This window comes from Pediculus humanus, genomic scaffold, assembly GCF_000006295.1.
Source record: "Pediculus humanus corporis 1103172108309 genomic scaffold, whole genome shotgun sequence".
Lineage (NCBI taxonomy): Eukaryota > Metazoa > Arthropoda > Insecta > Psocodea > Pediculidae > Pediculus > Pediculus humanus.
This window is the reverse complement of record NW_002987878.1, coordinates 1,133,556-1,150,784: the sequence shown is the minus strand read 5'-3', so window position 1 is coordinate 1,150,784 and position 17,229 is coordinate 1,133,556. Positions and strand designations below refer to the sequence as shown.

At 29.0% G+C, this 17,229-nt stretch overlaps 1 protein-coding gene across 1 annotated transcript; it reads right to left on the bottom strand.

Annotated features, from left to right (window-relative positions):
• Positions 1–7,687: 7,687 nt before the first annotated feature.
• Phum_PHUM582360 (LIM/homeobox protein Lhx2, putative) lies at positions 7,688–12,075 on the bottom strand (the record flags this gene model as incomplete). Its single annotated transcript, XM_002432354.1, has 6 exons — positions 7,688–7,963; positions 8,047–8,185; positions 8,210–8,291; positions 10,249–10,483; positions 10,576–10,738; positions 11,819–12,075. 6 exons carry the CDS (start codon positions 12,073–12,075, stop codon positions 7,688–7,690), a joined length of 1,152 nt encoding a protein of 383 aa, XP_002432399.1.
• Positions 12,076–17,229: the final 5,154 nt, after the last annotated feature.

Genomic DNA, 17,229 nt, shown 5'->3' with positions numbered 1-17,229 from the left:
AATTTTTATTTATTTATTTATTTTTTGTGATTTTCAAATGGGAAAAGTTATTTTGTAAATGAAAAATGTTTAAACCGCATTCGAAAGATTCAAGTGTTTGTTGATTCGGTTGTTTTAAAATTTTATCGAGAGAGAGAGAGAGAGAGAGCGACGAAAATCTGGAGGGCTTTATTTTAATTAGGAAGTGAAAAGTGCGCAGGACGAATATTTTTTTTTTTTTTTTTTTTTTTTTTTTTAGCTTCCCTGGAATAAAATGGAAGGCAGTCCCAATGAAAACGTGAGACGAAGGGAAAAGGGTTTTTTTTTTTTTGTATTTAGGGGGAAAAGATGAAAAGCAACAAAAAAAAAAAAAAAGAGGGGGATGCTGCTGGGAAAGGGAGGAAAAAAAAAAAAATTTTTTTTTTTTTTTAAATAACAATATTTCAAAAAAAAAAAAAAGGAATTTTTTCCAGGGGAAATTTTTTTTTTTTTTTCTCCATCCATTTCGCTTTAAATTTATTATTTCGTTTCGTTCGTTTGTGTTGAAATTGTGATGATGATACCTGGAAAAAAAAAAAAAAAAAATTTTGTCATAAAGATATCAACCCTTAATTTACATTAACAACCGATCGCCATTAAAATAAAAAATCGTAAATTTAATTTAAAAAAAAAAAAAAATGTTAAGACGTTTACATTCGTGACGACAAGAATGACGACAACAACAACAACAAACGTTACCTTACCTTTTTCTATCCATTCAAACACTGGTTTTTAATTTTCATTGAATTTCGAACAAACACACAAACCAACAACAACAACAACAAAAAAAAAAAAAAACCTGACGCCTATATATAAAAAGATATCCATCCGGTTAATGACTGACAAATTTAAAATTTTTTTTTTTTACATTGACAAAAAATTTACCTTTTCCAAAACAAACAAACAAACAAACAAAAAAAAAGGTATTGAATAATAATCTACGTAATAAATTTAAACGTCTATAAAACAACTGCTTTTCCAAAAAAATAAAAACGTGGGGGTAAAAGGAAAAAAACAAACCCGACGACCGACTTTGACAAAAAAAATAACAACAAGAACCAAAAGTAGAAAAATTTTATTAATTAGCTACCGTTTTTTTCTTTTTTTTTACAGTGCCGTAACCGGAAATTAATAAAAAAGAAAATTAACTTGAAGAGGAAATATTTTTCTTTTCAAAATGGATACCGTTTGTCGTCGTTTGTTTTATACGTAAGTTCATAAATTTTTTTTTTTTTCTTTTTCACATTATTTTAAGATGGTGGAAACGTTTTAAAATGCTTTACCTTGATACGGTCCTGGTAATTTTTTTAAAAATAATTTTTATAATAATTTTTGAGTTATGTTGACACCGTCGGCTTTGAAAAAAAAAAAAAATTTTTTTTCGGCTTCATTTTTCTCCATAATGAAAATCATCAAAATGTAGAGAAAGTGAAAGAGAAAGAGAGAGAGGGGAAGAGAGAGCGTAAGAGAGAGAGAGAGGAAGAGGGAGAAAGAGAGAAAATCACAATAAAGTTGACAATAGCTCTGGAACAAGCAATGACGTAACGTTTCGGGGGTGAATCGATTTCGACTAAAACCTGCTCTTTGACTTTCCCAGATTTTTCCAGTATTTTTATTATTATTATTATTATTATCATCATCATCATCACCGCGATTATTTATTTCGTATTAAATTTTAAATAAAAATATATATTTAAACAAAGCAGAAGATAATAAATATTAATAATTAGAAAAAGTTTAATTTTCATCATTATATTTTTTATAAAAAAAAAAAAGAGGTATATCGAAAATTAATATTGATAATAATAATAATAATAATAATATTCGGTCATTAAATTTTTGTGTGTGTGTCACGTGGTTGAAATAGAAAAGGGATCGTCGCGTGTATGCAAAAAAAAAAAAAACATACGAGAGAGTGAAAGAGAGAGAGAGAGAGAGAGATAAATAAACTTTCACAAGCAGAAGAACGTGGCGTAACGTATTTTTGTTATCGTATAGTACAAAAAAAAAAAAAAAACCTCATTAAAAATTTTTTTTTTTTTTTTTTTTTTTTTACAACGAGATTTCCCCCGACGTGTAAATGAGAACAAACAAGACGTCGTAGTCGTCGTTGTCGTCGTTCGACCCCGTGGGGCGCATTTTTTTTTTTTTATATTCTCTATGATATTATAATGATTTCGATTGTCCGAATTGTTTCTATGTTGTTGTTGTTGTTGTTATTTTCTTTTTGGGGGGTTTTTTTTTTTTTTTTTTTTTTTTTTTTAACGAGAATATAGGGACGTAGTCGTAGATTTTAAATAGGGAAGGGAATTTTTTAAAATCTCGATTCAAGGTTAATTTTAAATGCCTGGACGGTACGCTTAAATAAATAACATTATTAGTATGTATGTATGTAGGTACGGGTGGTTAACAGGGCAACATAATAATCGGCGTAGGCGAGTAGCTGAAAAAAAAAAAAAAAAAAAATTGTATCGAAGTGGTAGTGGTGGGTGAGTGAGTGAGAAAGTCGAAAACTAAGTAATTTGACATTTGAGAGACAGGTAAATGAGAGAGAGAGAGAGATGGTGAGAACGGAACAGACAACAACAACAACAATAACAATAATAACAAAAAGTTTGTAATAATTGATTTTGTAAATTCATTACAATGCCCACCAAATGGTTTATTTCCCATCGTTTTCGTTTTCAATTTTTTTCGACAAAACTTTATCCTCGCCGTTCGTTGTTCGATCCTATTAAAAAAAAAATTTTTTATAACGGTTTTGGCTGTATCATAGTGACTTTTATCATCATCATCATCATCGTCGTTACCTTTTTTTTTTCTTTTCTTTTTTTTTCCAATTTACTTTCTGTTGTAATTCATGTTATTATTATCATTTTCTATGTGAATTTTCCCTCTCTCTCTCTCTCTCTCCCCCGCAAAATGTTATTATTATTATGATTATTATAATGTTCATTTTTTAAATTTACATTGTCAAATTATGACAACGTTTAAATTAAGTAAATTAAAATCACCTCCCGGCAATTTATATTTATGTATATATATATATCGAATTAATTTTTCATATTTCATAGAGGGAAAAAAAAAAAAAAATTGACGTGACGTCAGAGAAAAAAACGGAAGTGAGTGAGGGAAAAGTGGGAGGGATTTTTTTTAAAAATGACAATTACGCGTTGATGTTGCCTAAACATTTTTTTGGTAGGCGTTTGTTGTTGGAAATTAAATTTAGTGTTGTTCGTCGTCGTCGATTTATCGATTTACAATCGATCGTTTTAATTAATTATTATTATTATTTAAATCGAAAGGTTTTTATTAAAATTAAAAAAAAAAAACGTTTGATGAAATTTTTTCTTTTATTTATAAGATTTTTCTGGGTTTTTTTTTTTTTTTTTGATAGTAAAACGTTTTTGGACTACGTGATTTAAAACATTTTTTTGTTTTATAACGGCAGACAGAAAACCTATTAAATTTATTTATTTATTTAATTGCGCAACTAATAATAATAGTAATAATAATAAAAATAATAATAATAATAATTTTTATTCGATTACGCAAAAAAAAAAAAAAAATTTTTTTTGAATCGAAACTAAATTGTTTCCGTCGGTCGACACGATCGGTCAAAAAATAATAATAATAATAATAATAATAATAATAATAATGATAATAATAATAATAATAATATTTAAAATTTAAATAACTTTCGAAATGATGACGTAAAAAAATAAATTAAAATAATAATCTTCGTTGTCGTTGATTACGACAGGTAAATAGTAGAAGAAAAGCGAAAACAAATGATTTTCTTTTTTTTTTTTTGATCGGGTACATTTTGTTCAAAGTTTGAAAAAACGACAGAAGAGTGGACGGGGGGGGAATTATGACGTATTAATAAACCGTGACGTAATGATTACACAAACGTTTAACAAGGCTCCCGCTAAAAATTTGTACTTGAAAAAATTTTACATTATTAAAAAAAAAAATACAACCGTGGAATCGGAATGTAATTTGCCGATTTATTTCGCGGTTGTTTGTTTGTTTGTTTGTTTGTATGATTGTTTGTATCATTGTTTGTTTTCGATATTGAGCTCAGCCCTACACCGTCGTCACGTTTTTTACATGCTCACACGTTGCGCGGAATTGACAGGGAAGAAAACTATAAAAAGAATACTTGAACAACCAACTACCTACACAAACTTTACGATTGTTTGTTTGTTTGTTTGTTTGTGTGTGTGCGTACGTGCGTGTGAGTTGCGTGTTTAAAAGGTCTCGACTATAAGTGACCACACATTGCGCGTGTTTGATAATCGCGTTGACAGGAATGCGCCAGGATTGACTTTTTCCCTTTTTTTCTTTTTTTTTTTTTTTAAATAATTTTTATCATGATTGATTAGTTAAAAAAATTTTTAGTTAACCTTGTGATTTTTTATTCTTTTTCTTCTTTTTCTTCTGCTTCTTCTTCGTCTTCTTTTTTTTTTTTTTTTTTAACACGAAGAACTCATCAATAATAATCGTGTAAAAAAAAGAAAAATCTTGATTGTTGTTTTCAGTCAAAAAAAAAAAAAAAAATTGATTCCAATCAGGTTTTTGTTATTATTATTATTATTAACCGAAAAAAAAAAAATGTCTCCGGTATTATCATCATCATCATCATCATCATTATTATTTATTTAAAATAAATAAAAAAAAAAAATTTAATTGCAAGCGTAAAAAAAAAAAAATAAATAAATAAATAATTTTTTTTGATTTATTTGTCAGGTATTTCGCGCCTTATTCATGCTTTTATTTTTTTATTTTTTTTTTGTCGAAAAACTTTTTCCAACATTTTAATTATTATTTCACCGCCTTTTTCGATTTATTTATTTATTTATTTATTTTCGTCTGCTTTTTTTTTTTTATTTAAAAAAACAATATTAAATTTTACGAAATATTTATTATATCAGCATTCACATAAATATTTAAATTTTAATGTTTTTATTAGTTTTTTTTTTTTATTTATTTTATTATTATTATTTTTTATTATTGACTTCGAGCCATGTTTGTTTGAACAGACAACAACAACAACAACAACCATAATAACAACTTAATCAATTTTTTTTTTTTTTCTTTTCTCATTTAATTTTTAAATGTTGAAAATTAAAAAAAGAAACAAAATCCAATTGCGCACTTTTTTTTTTTTTAAATAAAACGCGTGGATGATTTTATACCTGTTTAAAATATTTTTTTTTTTTTTTTGTTATGTCGAACAAACAACAAACGAAATCGGGGAATGAATGATTTAATAAATTGTTAAGGATAGAGAGAGAGAGAGAGAGAGAGAGAGAATTAACAATCAAACGCGAAGGAAAAACAATAAAAAATTGTTGACGAGAGGGAGGGGGGAAAAAAAAGAAAAAAACGAACCCGAGGATAAAATAATAATAATGATTATGATTATGAAAAATAATAATAATAATAATAATAATGATGATGATTTATTTTTTTTAATTTTTAATACTTTGCGTTGTTTTATTTAAACTGATTTATTTATTTATTTTTTGTTTCATTATTTATAATATTATTAAGTGAAAAAATAAAAAATTACGTAAATAAGTTTAAAATTTCAAAAAATAATAATAATAATAATGAATGAATAAGAAACAATTTGTCACTTACGATCCAAAAAATAAAAAAAAAGTTGGTAATGATGATGATGATGATGATGATAATAAATATAAGAATATCATCCAAGCATGAGAAAATATAATGGACGACTTACATCGCAGACTTTGTCATCAAAAACGATGATATCCAGAAAATGTATGCGTGTATTTTCACGTCGTCCATTCATGTATGTATATAAAAGTTATTGTCGCGATAACGCGACATGATAGCGGCTGGGGAGACTGGGTGGGTCCCTTAATAAGAGGGCTCCGTGTTAACCCTTTCTCACGAAGGCATTCACTCTTATTTGCGACCCGCATGTTATGATGTCTCTCTCTCTCTCTCTCTTTCTCTCACCCTGTCACAACTTTAAAGATCTTTGGCAAAAGATATTTCGATGATAAAAAGGGAAAAGGATTCGTGTGAAAATGAAAAAATGAAAAAAAAAATTTTCTTTATTTTGTGTCGATGTTGTCATTTTCGTGTATCACCACCACCACCAACACCAACACCACTCGAAAGGTTGCAATTTTGGTATGGTGGAGAGCGCACGTGCACGTTCGTTTTTTTCCTCTCTCTCTTCCTCTCTCTCTCTCTCTCTCTTCTTCCCTCCCTCCCCCGCCTCCCCCGAGTCCGTTTCAATGAGAAGAAAAAAAAAAGGAAACTAAATTTTTTTATTTATTTTTTTTTTAGGACCACCTTTTAGTTTTTGATTTGGTTTATTGGACGGCATACCTTAGGAGGATATCTCTTTAATCAGGTCTTCTTTAATCCGGTACAAAACTCGAGTCGAAGACTCGATTTTCATGTCAAGCATAAATCTTTCGGTATCATCTCATCTCTTTTCGAAAAGAATAAAAACGTCATCAAAAGCTACTTGTCGTTGTGTTTACCATGTCAAACGGTTAGTGTTTTTTATTATTTTATTTTATTTTTACTTTTTTACTTTTATACCTGAGACTAAAAAAAACCTAAAATCGATATATATCGTAACCGCCATTATTGAATAATTTCAAAAAATTATATTCAAGTCGCGGGAAAATATTTACGTTTAACGGAATCATCTATCGCCGCTAATTTGTTTTATTATTATTATTATTATTATTTTAAAAAAAATGGCGTCCGTATCATTGAAATGAACGATTGCGTAAATTAGAAATAAAATTTTTTGTTTTCGGGTCCGCACACGCACGCACGCACGCACAAACATGCTCCAAACGCACGCCCGAAATTTTTTTTTTTTTTTTTTTTTAATTATCACACGGTAATTGCGAACGTATTTACGTACATAACCTATTAATACAAGGAGGAAAGGAATGAATGAGTGAGTGAATGAATGAATGAATGAATGAATGATTGAATTAATTAATTAATGAAAAAAAATAAACGTTTAAAAAAATTTTTTTTTTTTCTTTTTTTTTTTTTTTACGTTACGTTACGCTACGTCGCCAAACCAACGTGAATCATTATAAAAAAAAAAAAAAAAAAAAATTATTTTATTTTATTTTATTTTTATTTTTATTTATTTATTTATTTATTTATTTATTTATTTATTTACTTATTTATTTTTTTCTTTGCATTATAAATAATCAATATAATTATTTTGGTAATGCCATCGAAAGGTCAATAAATAAATAATAAATTCGTTTAAATTACGAAATTTATTTTATTTTTTATTTTATTTTTAAAAAGAAATAATTCGTTGGTAATAAATAAATAAATAAATAATTTTTTTTAAATTAATGAATATAAATTTTACGTAATAAATATCTACGTATTGCATGCTTATTATCATTATTATTATTATTATTAATTATGCCATCGCTGAGGCACATTTTGTAAAAATTTGAGCTTATTAACCCATTGGCAAACTCGACAGTTTTTCATCGTTGTTTGTGTTTGTGTTTGTGTGTGCGTGCGCGTGCGCGCGTGCTCCGCGTGTCGCACATCGTTATAACTACGATATTAATAATAATAATAATAATAAAAATTAAAAATGGCGAAGGGTTCTTATTATATATGTTTATAAAAGTTAATATATTTCTCCGTAATTAATGTTTTGCCCCCCCTGGCTCTGGTGTAAATGATGATGAATGTCGTCCATATTTTGCGGCGTTATGGATCCGTTGTTATCATTTATCAATACGGATGACGACGTTAAATTCGTTGGACAGTCTATGCTGTTGGTGCTTGAAACGGATAAGGACGTGCTCGAACCCGGAGTACCCGGTTGCTGTTGTTGATTCGAACCGCTTTCCTGTCTCATTAAATTCCTCCTCCATTTCGCTCTGGCATTTTGAAACCAAACCTGTTCAAAGGATTTATCATTATAATTATTATCATTATCGTGAAATTCAATTGCGTTTTACATGTATATAAATGTATGTGTACCTGCAATACTCTTTTCGAGAGGCCAGTTTTTTGCGCCAATTGTTTCAAATCTTTCGCATCGGGATTTTGATTTATGGCAAAATATGATTTCATTGTTCTTAACTGATGATGTTTAAATGACGTTCTCATTCTTTTTGTTCTTGTGTTTTGTTGATTTTGCGACGATTGTTGTGATGGAACCGTTAACGGTCCATCGTAGGATATAGAATCCATCGAAGATGATAATTCGTTCGGATGAAGCATTTCTGACGTTATTAAATCATAAAAAAAAACTTGTAATAATTTTTTTTCTTTTTCTTTTTTTTTTTTTTTATGCGTTAATAAAAACATTGAGAGAAATGGCAAATTGTGTATGCGTGCGTGTGCGTGTGTAATTTGAGAAAATTGATTATTTTGGAGAGAATCCAGCGATGGCAAACTTGTATTTTTTTTTTTTTTTCGTTGTTGTATTTTCAAGTACCGGTTTCTACAACTTCCAGTTACAATGTTATTACGTTCAGATCATCGTTTAGATAAAAAAAAAAAAAAATTTAAATGTCGACAGGGATGTCCTTATTGTTTTATTTTAAAATTTGCCGATTTTTAGCAGAAGACGAATACGATTTTGTCGCTTTTATGACGAACGTAAAAATTTTCTTTTAATTAACATTTTATTTTTGTTGTTGTTGAAGTTTTATTTCGAAAGATTTTATCGTTATTATTATTAATATTTAAACGATGGCAATTTTTTTTTATAATAAAAAATATCAAATTCTCGATTTTTTACCCGGGGGGGGGGGAGCAGGTAGAGGAGGAAGAGGTGAAGGTTGTGCGTGTGCGTTTGCGTGTACGAGGACGAACTTTTTCCATTTATTATTAATAATAATAATTATAATAATAAAACCGAAAAACGCCGCGTTATTATTTAAAATTTGAACGAAGTAAAGAAAAAAAAAATTTTTTTCACGGTGGCGAGTTGAAAAAATTGTGGGGGGGGGGGGAAATTTTCTTTTTTTTATTTATTTATTAAATGTTGCTGATTTTGAATTTTCATTCGTTGAAAAAGATCCGCCATTGTTTTGCAGGCGTAAAATCTTCTTTTGTATTTTAAATAATTTTCAAAAAACAAACAGCTTTCAAGTGTTTTTAATAAATACAAAGCCGTTATTAATAACGTTTTAAAAACGAAACGAACGATCGGGTAAATATTATCATTATTATTATTTTTTTTAACGGGAAAAACGAGAAGTAAAAAAATTTTTTTTTTTTTTGTGATTTCCCGCTTCCCCCTCCTCTCCCCCTCCTTCGATTTTAGTTTTTACCTTCCCTTAAATCATCATCATCATCATCCGGTACGACTAAATAATTCGCAGTGACTTTCATTTCCTTAGGCGTACACGTGCGCGACCCTTACGACGTGATACGTCAGTACAAGAATAGAAAATTTCTTTTTCATCCCCCCATATTCAAATTTCCGGACTACTTAAGAGTCGTATTATTATTATTATTATTATTATTATTAAACAAAAACGAATTCGTTTTAACGTACGTATATGAAAAATAACCAAATTATTATCATCATTATTAATAATTTTACGCGTCGTAATAATAATAATAATAATAATAATTCGCGATTTTTTTTTATTATTATCATTATTACGGTTACGCAATCATCGTAGGGAATTGATGCCATTCCAAAGATTTTTTTTTTTTTTTTTTTTTTCAAATTAAAAAAATTCAAATAATAAAAGAAAGAAAGAAAAAAAAAAAGTTTTCGAGAGGTTGTACGACGCTAGGGAAATCTTTTCAAAAGGTTTATTCAAAAAAAAAAAAAAAAAAAAGCAGAATCCCTAAAAAAAAAAAAAAATCAACCTTTTTTTTTTTTTTTTCTCCTAACCCTCCTCCATCTTTGTTCCTTTTTTTTTTTTTTTTTTTTTTTTATGACTTCATTTCAATCCGCTTATGTTTTACTGTAAAGTCAAACACGTACGTTAACATAAGAGCTTTTGCAAATAAAAAAAAAAAAAAAAAAAACTTGTTTGTACAACTTTACCGTATTTATATTATTATTATTATTATTCTTTTGATCGTGAAATATTGATAAACAAAAATGTTTGCCATACTTCTTTTCTCTCCCTTTTTTTTTTTTTGTATGGGTCGGTCGTAGGAAGTGAAAATAAATAATAATAATAATAATAAATATTTTTTTTTTTTTTTTTATACCTAGGGTGGCAGTCGATAATCTTAAAGAAACGTTTAAATCGGAGCCTGGTGAAGAATCGATCGGAGTTTGAAGTTTTCTTTTTCTCGGCCTTCCTTTTTGTACTCCACCGGATATTCTATCGTTTCCGGTATTGTAAAAATCCGCCGGTGAACCTCCGGCCCGGAAAACGTTGTCCAAATCGTTGCAATATGGATCGTGACTGCATAAATGTTCGTAATGCGGATGACAATAAACCTGAATTGGAACACGTAAAAGGTAAATGCACACACACACATATTTTTACTCATTCGTTATCATCATTATCATTATTGTGAATGAAATCTCACCAGTCCGTTTCTCATTCCGAAATGATCGCCTTTCGATAATGGTATGCCGCATGACGTGCAAGTAAAACAATTTATGTGAAAAACCATGTCTTTGGCTCTCATAACTAATTCGCTTGCCGAAATACCCGTTTGACATCGGCTGCATCTTTTTATTGCAAACAATCTTAACAAACAAAAAAAAATTCGTGTTTGCGTAACAACAACAACAACAAAAACAACAACAAAACATATCGCGTAATCATCTAATGATAAATTCATTATTATTATTATCATTATTGAAAAAGAAAAAAAAACTAAGAGGCACGAGAGATAAAAAAAAAAAAAAAAAAAAGAAAAGATGGTCTCATTAGTTTCGGTACATTATCACGTATAGACACGTGCATGATTTAATAATGCACATATGCCAATGTAAAAGAAAAGAGAGAAAAGAGAAAAGGGTTTGAGAGTTAGAGAGAGAGAGAGAGAGAGAGAGAGAGAGAGAGAGAGAGAGAGAGAGAGAAACGGGTAAATAGATAAAAAATTAACGGGTAAATTTAAATTCTTTTAAATTAAACGACCACACGAGGAGTTTTTTTTTTTTTTTTAATTTTTTACACGGCAAAAATGTTAAAATTATTATTATTATTATTATTATTATTATTATTATTATTATTATTATTATTTGATAAGAAACTCGTCGGTTTGATAACGTTTAAATTAAAACAAAATCGAATTATTATTAATTGGGGGGGGGGGTTTACATCAAATTTCTCTCTCGTATTTAACAACAATGTAAAAAAAATAAAAAGAAAAATGGCGGACGTGTTATAGAGTTTTCCTACATTTACCGCCGGCTTTATTTTTTTTGATATTTAAAAATCGTGAAATTCGTACGATATTTTTACAATGATAATAATAATAATAATAATAATAATAATAATAATAATAATAATAATAATAATAATAATAATAATAATAATAAAAGCAAAAAAAAAAACGTAAATAATAATTAAGAAACATAAAAACGTTTTTTTTTTTTATAAAATTTTAAGTTCAGGTATAGAAAATCATTTGCGAAAAAAAAAAATAACCTCATTTTTTTCATAGACTATAATTTTTTAGTTTTTTTTTTGCGCGTGTGTGTGTGTGTGTGTGACGTATAGAAAAGAAATGAAGCAGAAGAAAATTTTTTTTTGATTTTTCGATTCCCGTGGGAGAAGGAGGAAGGGAGAAAGGGGGGAAAGGGGGGGGGATTAAAAATTACCTGTAATAATCTTCTTTGCAATAAATATTTCCATCTCTTGCAAAACATGTGAGCTCCGTATCCAAAGGCGATTTGCACTCAGTGCACTTGAGGCAAGGTGAATGCCATTGTCTGTCAACCGCTAACAAATAATAACGATCTAATATTCTTCCGCCGCATCCGGCACAAGCTGTCGGACATGAAGCTGATTCCCCGCCGCTGGGACACGGGCTCGCGGCCCGGGCCACGGGACCCATAGCATCACGATCCTTCAGCATATCATTAGTCCCACTTTTTTTTTTCTTTTTTTTTTCGACTTTTCCTTTTTTTTTCCTTTTTTTCCTTTTTTTCTCCTTCTCCTTTATCTTCACATTATCAGTTCGTTATAATTATTATTATTATCAATCATTGTTTTTTTTTTTCTTTTATTCAATCAATGGTAAATTTTCACAAAAAACTTTTTTATTTTCAAATGATGATGATGATGATGATGATGAAAAAAACGTTACGGCCATGTTTCTTTTTTTTTTTTTGATTGTCGCACTCCACCTAACACACAAACGTTGTCACGACAGGTTTTATTTAAAAAAAAAAAAAACCGATCGATTCGTTTATAATTATTGTCGTTTAGTTGACACGTTCCGAAATCCGTTTCGTCGTTTTAAACAACCAACAAACAAACAAACGGGGAAAAAAAAAATAATAATTTTGTGTTGAAATGGTCTTCCATCACTTTCGACAAGTCTATCCGGTATTAAAAAAAAAAACTAACTAAAAATCGAATAATTAAAAACGATAATAATAATAATAATTGTACACGATTGTTAGGTGTCAGTAACAAACGAACAAACGACGGTATCGACAAATATTTAGCGATAAACAAACAAACAAAAATTAATTTTATTAACTATATGAAATTATTGTTGTCGCTTGCTCGAAAGGCATTAAACGTAAAAAAAACAATTATTATTATTATTATTATTATTAAAAAAACTATAATAATAATAATAATAATAATAGATTTTAGTAAATTATTATTATTATTATTATTACGTAATTATAATTTAAAATCGTGATTACAAAAAAAAAAAAAAAAATTATATATATTTACTTTTGAGTAATGTGAATTTGCAATAGTCCGACGACTATTTCGTCAATTTTTTTTTTTTTTTTTTTTTTTTTTACCCGTTGGCAACAGTGGTGGTGGTGGTGGTGGTGGTAAAAGTTAAAATACTCATTTTAATGATGTTCTCTTCTTCTTTATTATCCATTTAAAAATTTTTTTTTTTTTTTATTGTTTTAAAGGCTGATGATGATGATGATGATGTGAGGTTTTTGAATTTTTCCCTTTTTCAGGTACGGATGAGTTTTAAATTATCATTATCATTATTATTAGTATCATTATCATTATTATTATTATTATTTTTATTCACGTAATGAAAATTTATATTTCGTTTTAAACAATTTATAATTTTATTCGTGTGTGTGTGCGTGTGCAAAAAATTTGTTTTTATCGATTTTTTTTTTTTTTTTTGTAAAAAAAAAAAAGAAAATGGCCGGTTTTCACACACACAAAAAAAAAAAAACACTTTTATTTAAAACGAATGTAATGATGATGATGATGATGATGACGACATGTATTTACCGTCAAAATGGCGGCGAACATTCGATTTATTATTATTATTATTATTTATCGTACCGGAATGTTTAAAAAAAAAAAAAAAAAAACGGGGAAAATTTAAAACGGAAACGAAATCGAAAAAGAAAAAAACAAGTAATAATGATAATGATTTCCGGTTTTTAAATGTCGCGAATTTGTTTAAAAAAATGTTTTTTTTTTTTTTTTTTTTTTTTAATAATAAAAAATAATTTTTATGCGAATAAAATTTAAAAAAGAAGCTGTCGCGACGCGGTACTGTCGTCCTGTCGGACTCCATGGATGCTGCAGCTCGAGGGAGTTTTAAGCCCCTCCTTCTCGTGGCAAACACGCAGTCGCTTAGTTTTATACGACAGGCGCGTTTTTTTTTTTTTTTCTACTTTTTTCCTACTTTTTTCTTTCTTTTTTCTTTTTTTTTTTTTTCGTTTCCGTTTCTTCCCCGTCGTAACCGTCGCTGCTTACCGCTGCTGCCACTTCGTTTCTCTTCGACGGGGATAAAAAAAAAAAAAAAAAAAAAAAAAAAACAAATTTTTTTTTTTTTCTCCCCGTTTTAATGTCGAACGAGAGACGACGCGAAAAAAAAGAAACGAATAAATAATAACGCAGGCGTTAAATTGAAGGCAAACAACACGTAACGCCGCGCACGATGTTATTATTATTATTATCATTATCATTATTATTATTTTTTCCGGAAAATTTTTATTCCATCGGAAAATTTAAAACTTTTAATGATTCGATCACTCGACGTGTGATTTCGTTTGTTTGTAATTAAAAAAAAAAAAAAAAAAAACATTTTTCTTTTTCGACACGTCAAATTTTATTTTGTTTTGTAAAGTTGGCAACAATAATTCTCGGTGCACGCGAGTTAAAAATTTTCTTCTGCTTTTTCGAATAGAGTATTACCGATGCGTATTTTTTTTTTTTTTTTTCATAAATACGTTCGTTCGATTTTCAAAAAAATTTTTTTTGTCGTGAATTTTTATTCGAAAATTTTAAATAATGACGATGACGACGACGACGACGATGACGACGACGGAAATGACGTCATAACATAATAATAAAATTGTCATTCTCTTCGTGCGATTACAAAAAAAAGATTTTATTTTTTAAATCCCTGCTTTTTAAAGAATCGACCAATGATGTGACGAGTCTTCTTTTCAACTCGAGTTCGCATTGGTCGATTCGAAAAAAAGAGAATGCCACTTGTCCTCCTTGTTTTTTTATTATTATTATCATCATCATCATCATCATTATTATTATTACGTTTATACTATCAATTATGGTTTATGTTAAGTCATTCGAAACGTAATATGTCATCATTTTACCACTTCTCTCACCGTTTTTTCTCTCTCTCTTTTTTTTTTTTTAATTCTCTCTCTCTCTCTCTCTCTCTTTAACTTTTGTACTCACGTTTAAATTTTTTTTTTTTTTTTTTTGGTGTATGAAAGATCAAAAATGTATCGCGAATGATTTTTTTTTTTTTTTTTTTTTTTAGAATAAATTAATAATTAATAATATTTAATCAATCAATCGGTGAATGATGATTGCGCATGAATGAACGAACGAATGGAAAAGGCGGGGATTTGGTGGGAAGGAGGGAGGGAGAGGGGAAAATTAAGAAATCAAATAAAATAGGCAATAAATTATTATCGTGATTGTGCGAAAGGTTGTTTATTTGATTCGAACCACAACAACAACAACAACAAACAACAAACAAACAACAAAAATGTTTGAAAACTAAACGAATAGTCAAAAATTAATAAACGACGCCGGAAATGAACGGAGGGAGAGGTTATGGGGAAAGAAACGAATTTGGAAATGGGGCGGTGTGTGGATGTGTGCGTGTGTGCGTGTGTGCGTAAATGCGCGTTTTGACCGAATGGTAAAAACGGTAGTAAAATATATATTTAAACACACAATTCGGTAATTAGAAAGCCAAAAAAAAAAAAAAAAAAAAATTGAAAGAAAGAAAGAAAGATTTCGGTACGATCGTATATCAAAAAAAAAAAAAAAAAAAAAAAAAAAAAACCAAAAGTTTAAAGACCGGCGGTCAATCGGCGGTCCAGATGTCCGAACCGCATATTTCTTTTCTTTTTTTTTTTTGTCTGAAAATACCGCAAAAACCTTTTTTTTTTTGCCATCAAAGATTTATTACAGGCGCCAGAATCGATATATATATTTGGGGGGGAGGGGGTTGTCGTGTGTCTGTTGGTTGAATCTCTTCTTCTCGCTCCTCCGGTAATAAAAAAAAAGAAAAAAAAATTGTTTTACCAGCTACCGTTTTTATAAACGTTGGTGCAAATCGTTTGTTTTATTCGTACCTTTTTTTTTTTACTACAACACTCTTAACTTTAAATAATAATGATAATAATAATGAAACAACGTAAGGTTTATCAGAATGTTTTGTGTTAAGGTTTGAAATTATCATCGTTTAAAAATTTCAAGATAAAAATTTTTTTTTGATTTTGATTGAACGACTCGAATCCCCCCATTTTCTGTTTGATTCGTCGTCATTCATTTCATCCAATAAAAAAAAAAAAAAAATTAGATGAAAAAATTATATTTATTGATAAAAAAAAAAAAAATTTTAAAGATTGTTTGTTTGACAGTGGTTGTTGTGGTTGTTGTTGTTGTTGGTAGTAGTAGTAGTAGTATCGAAGGTGAAATAAGAGATCAGTCAGATTAAATAATTAATTTTTTTATTTATTTTTATTTTTTTTTTTTTTTTAAGGTTCGAGAAATGGAAAAGATAGAAAGAAAAAGAGAGAGAGAGAGAGGGAGATGGAGGAAGGGGGAAAAAAAAATGGAATTCGAATTCCCCGGAGGCACGACTGGATAAACTACTCATCACGAATTGAAAAGTTACGCGAACATGTTCATCAGGTAGGCTGTCATTTTAAAATTCTGTTGTTGTGCGTGTAAGGTGTCCGTGTGCGTGTGAGTCCTGCCTTGCGTCTATCTGCCTTTCACATTTACACTTTTTTTATTTGTTGTTATCATTATTATTATTATTATTATTTTGAAAGGTTCGAAAGTTATTTTAGTCTGATAACCTGATTAGTTTTTAAACTAATCACGAACTAGGTACCCAACCCAAAAGTACGCCGATTTTTTCGTATTTTTTCGTATTTTTTTTTTTTTGTAAATTTTTTTAAGGGTGTACGCCGCGTTATATTCATTCATTCATTCATTCATTCGCTCATTCATTCATTCATTCATTGACTTTTACGACGAGTATACAAAATTTCAATTTCGTCGTATCGAGTCAAAGACCCGATTTTTTTGTCGAGTGTTGAAAGTTTTCGTACGAAACAAGGGAACCGCTAAGAATCAATGGGAGGTCTCAGCGTGAAGATTTGATAGATCTCTGCTGGAATCCGTACCACGACACCCGTATCGGTCCCCAAGATTTTTCTTCTTCTTCTCTTTCTTCTTCGTACGGATTTTATCTTTTTCTTATTTCCCTTTAAGGCACAACGAATTCATACTCTTTTTTTTTTTTTTTTATTCTGTATTGGGTGGTCTTATTATTCTAAATATCGGTTTATCACTAGTTTTCTCTCTCTCTCCCTCTCTCTCTTATTCTTTTTTATCTATCATCATCCATCGTTTATTTTGAAATTGATGGAATGAAAAGAAAAAAAAAAAAAACCTTCGTAAATGTGAACGAGTTTTATATCAATCTTTCGGTTTTGTTTGGGGTACCACCACCACCACCACGGCTACCTTAATCGTATTTCAGGTGCAGTGATTTTTAACTTTTTAACACTTACTA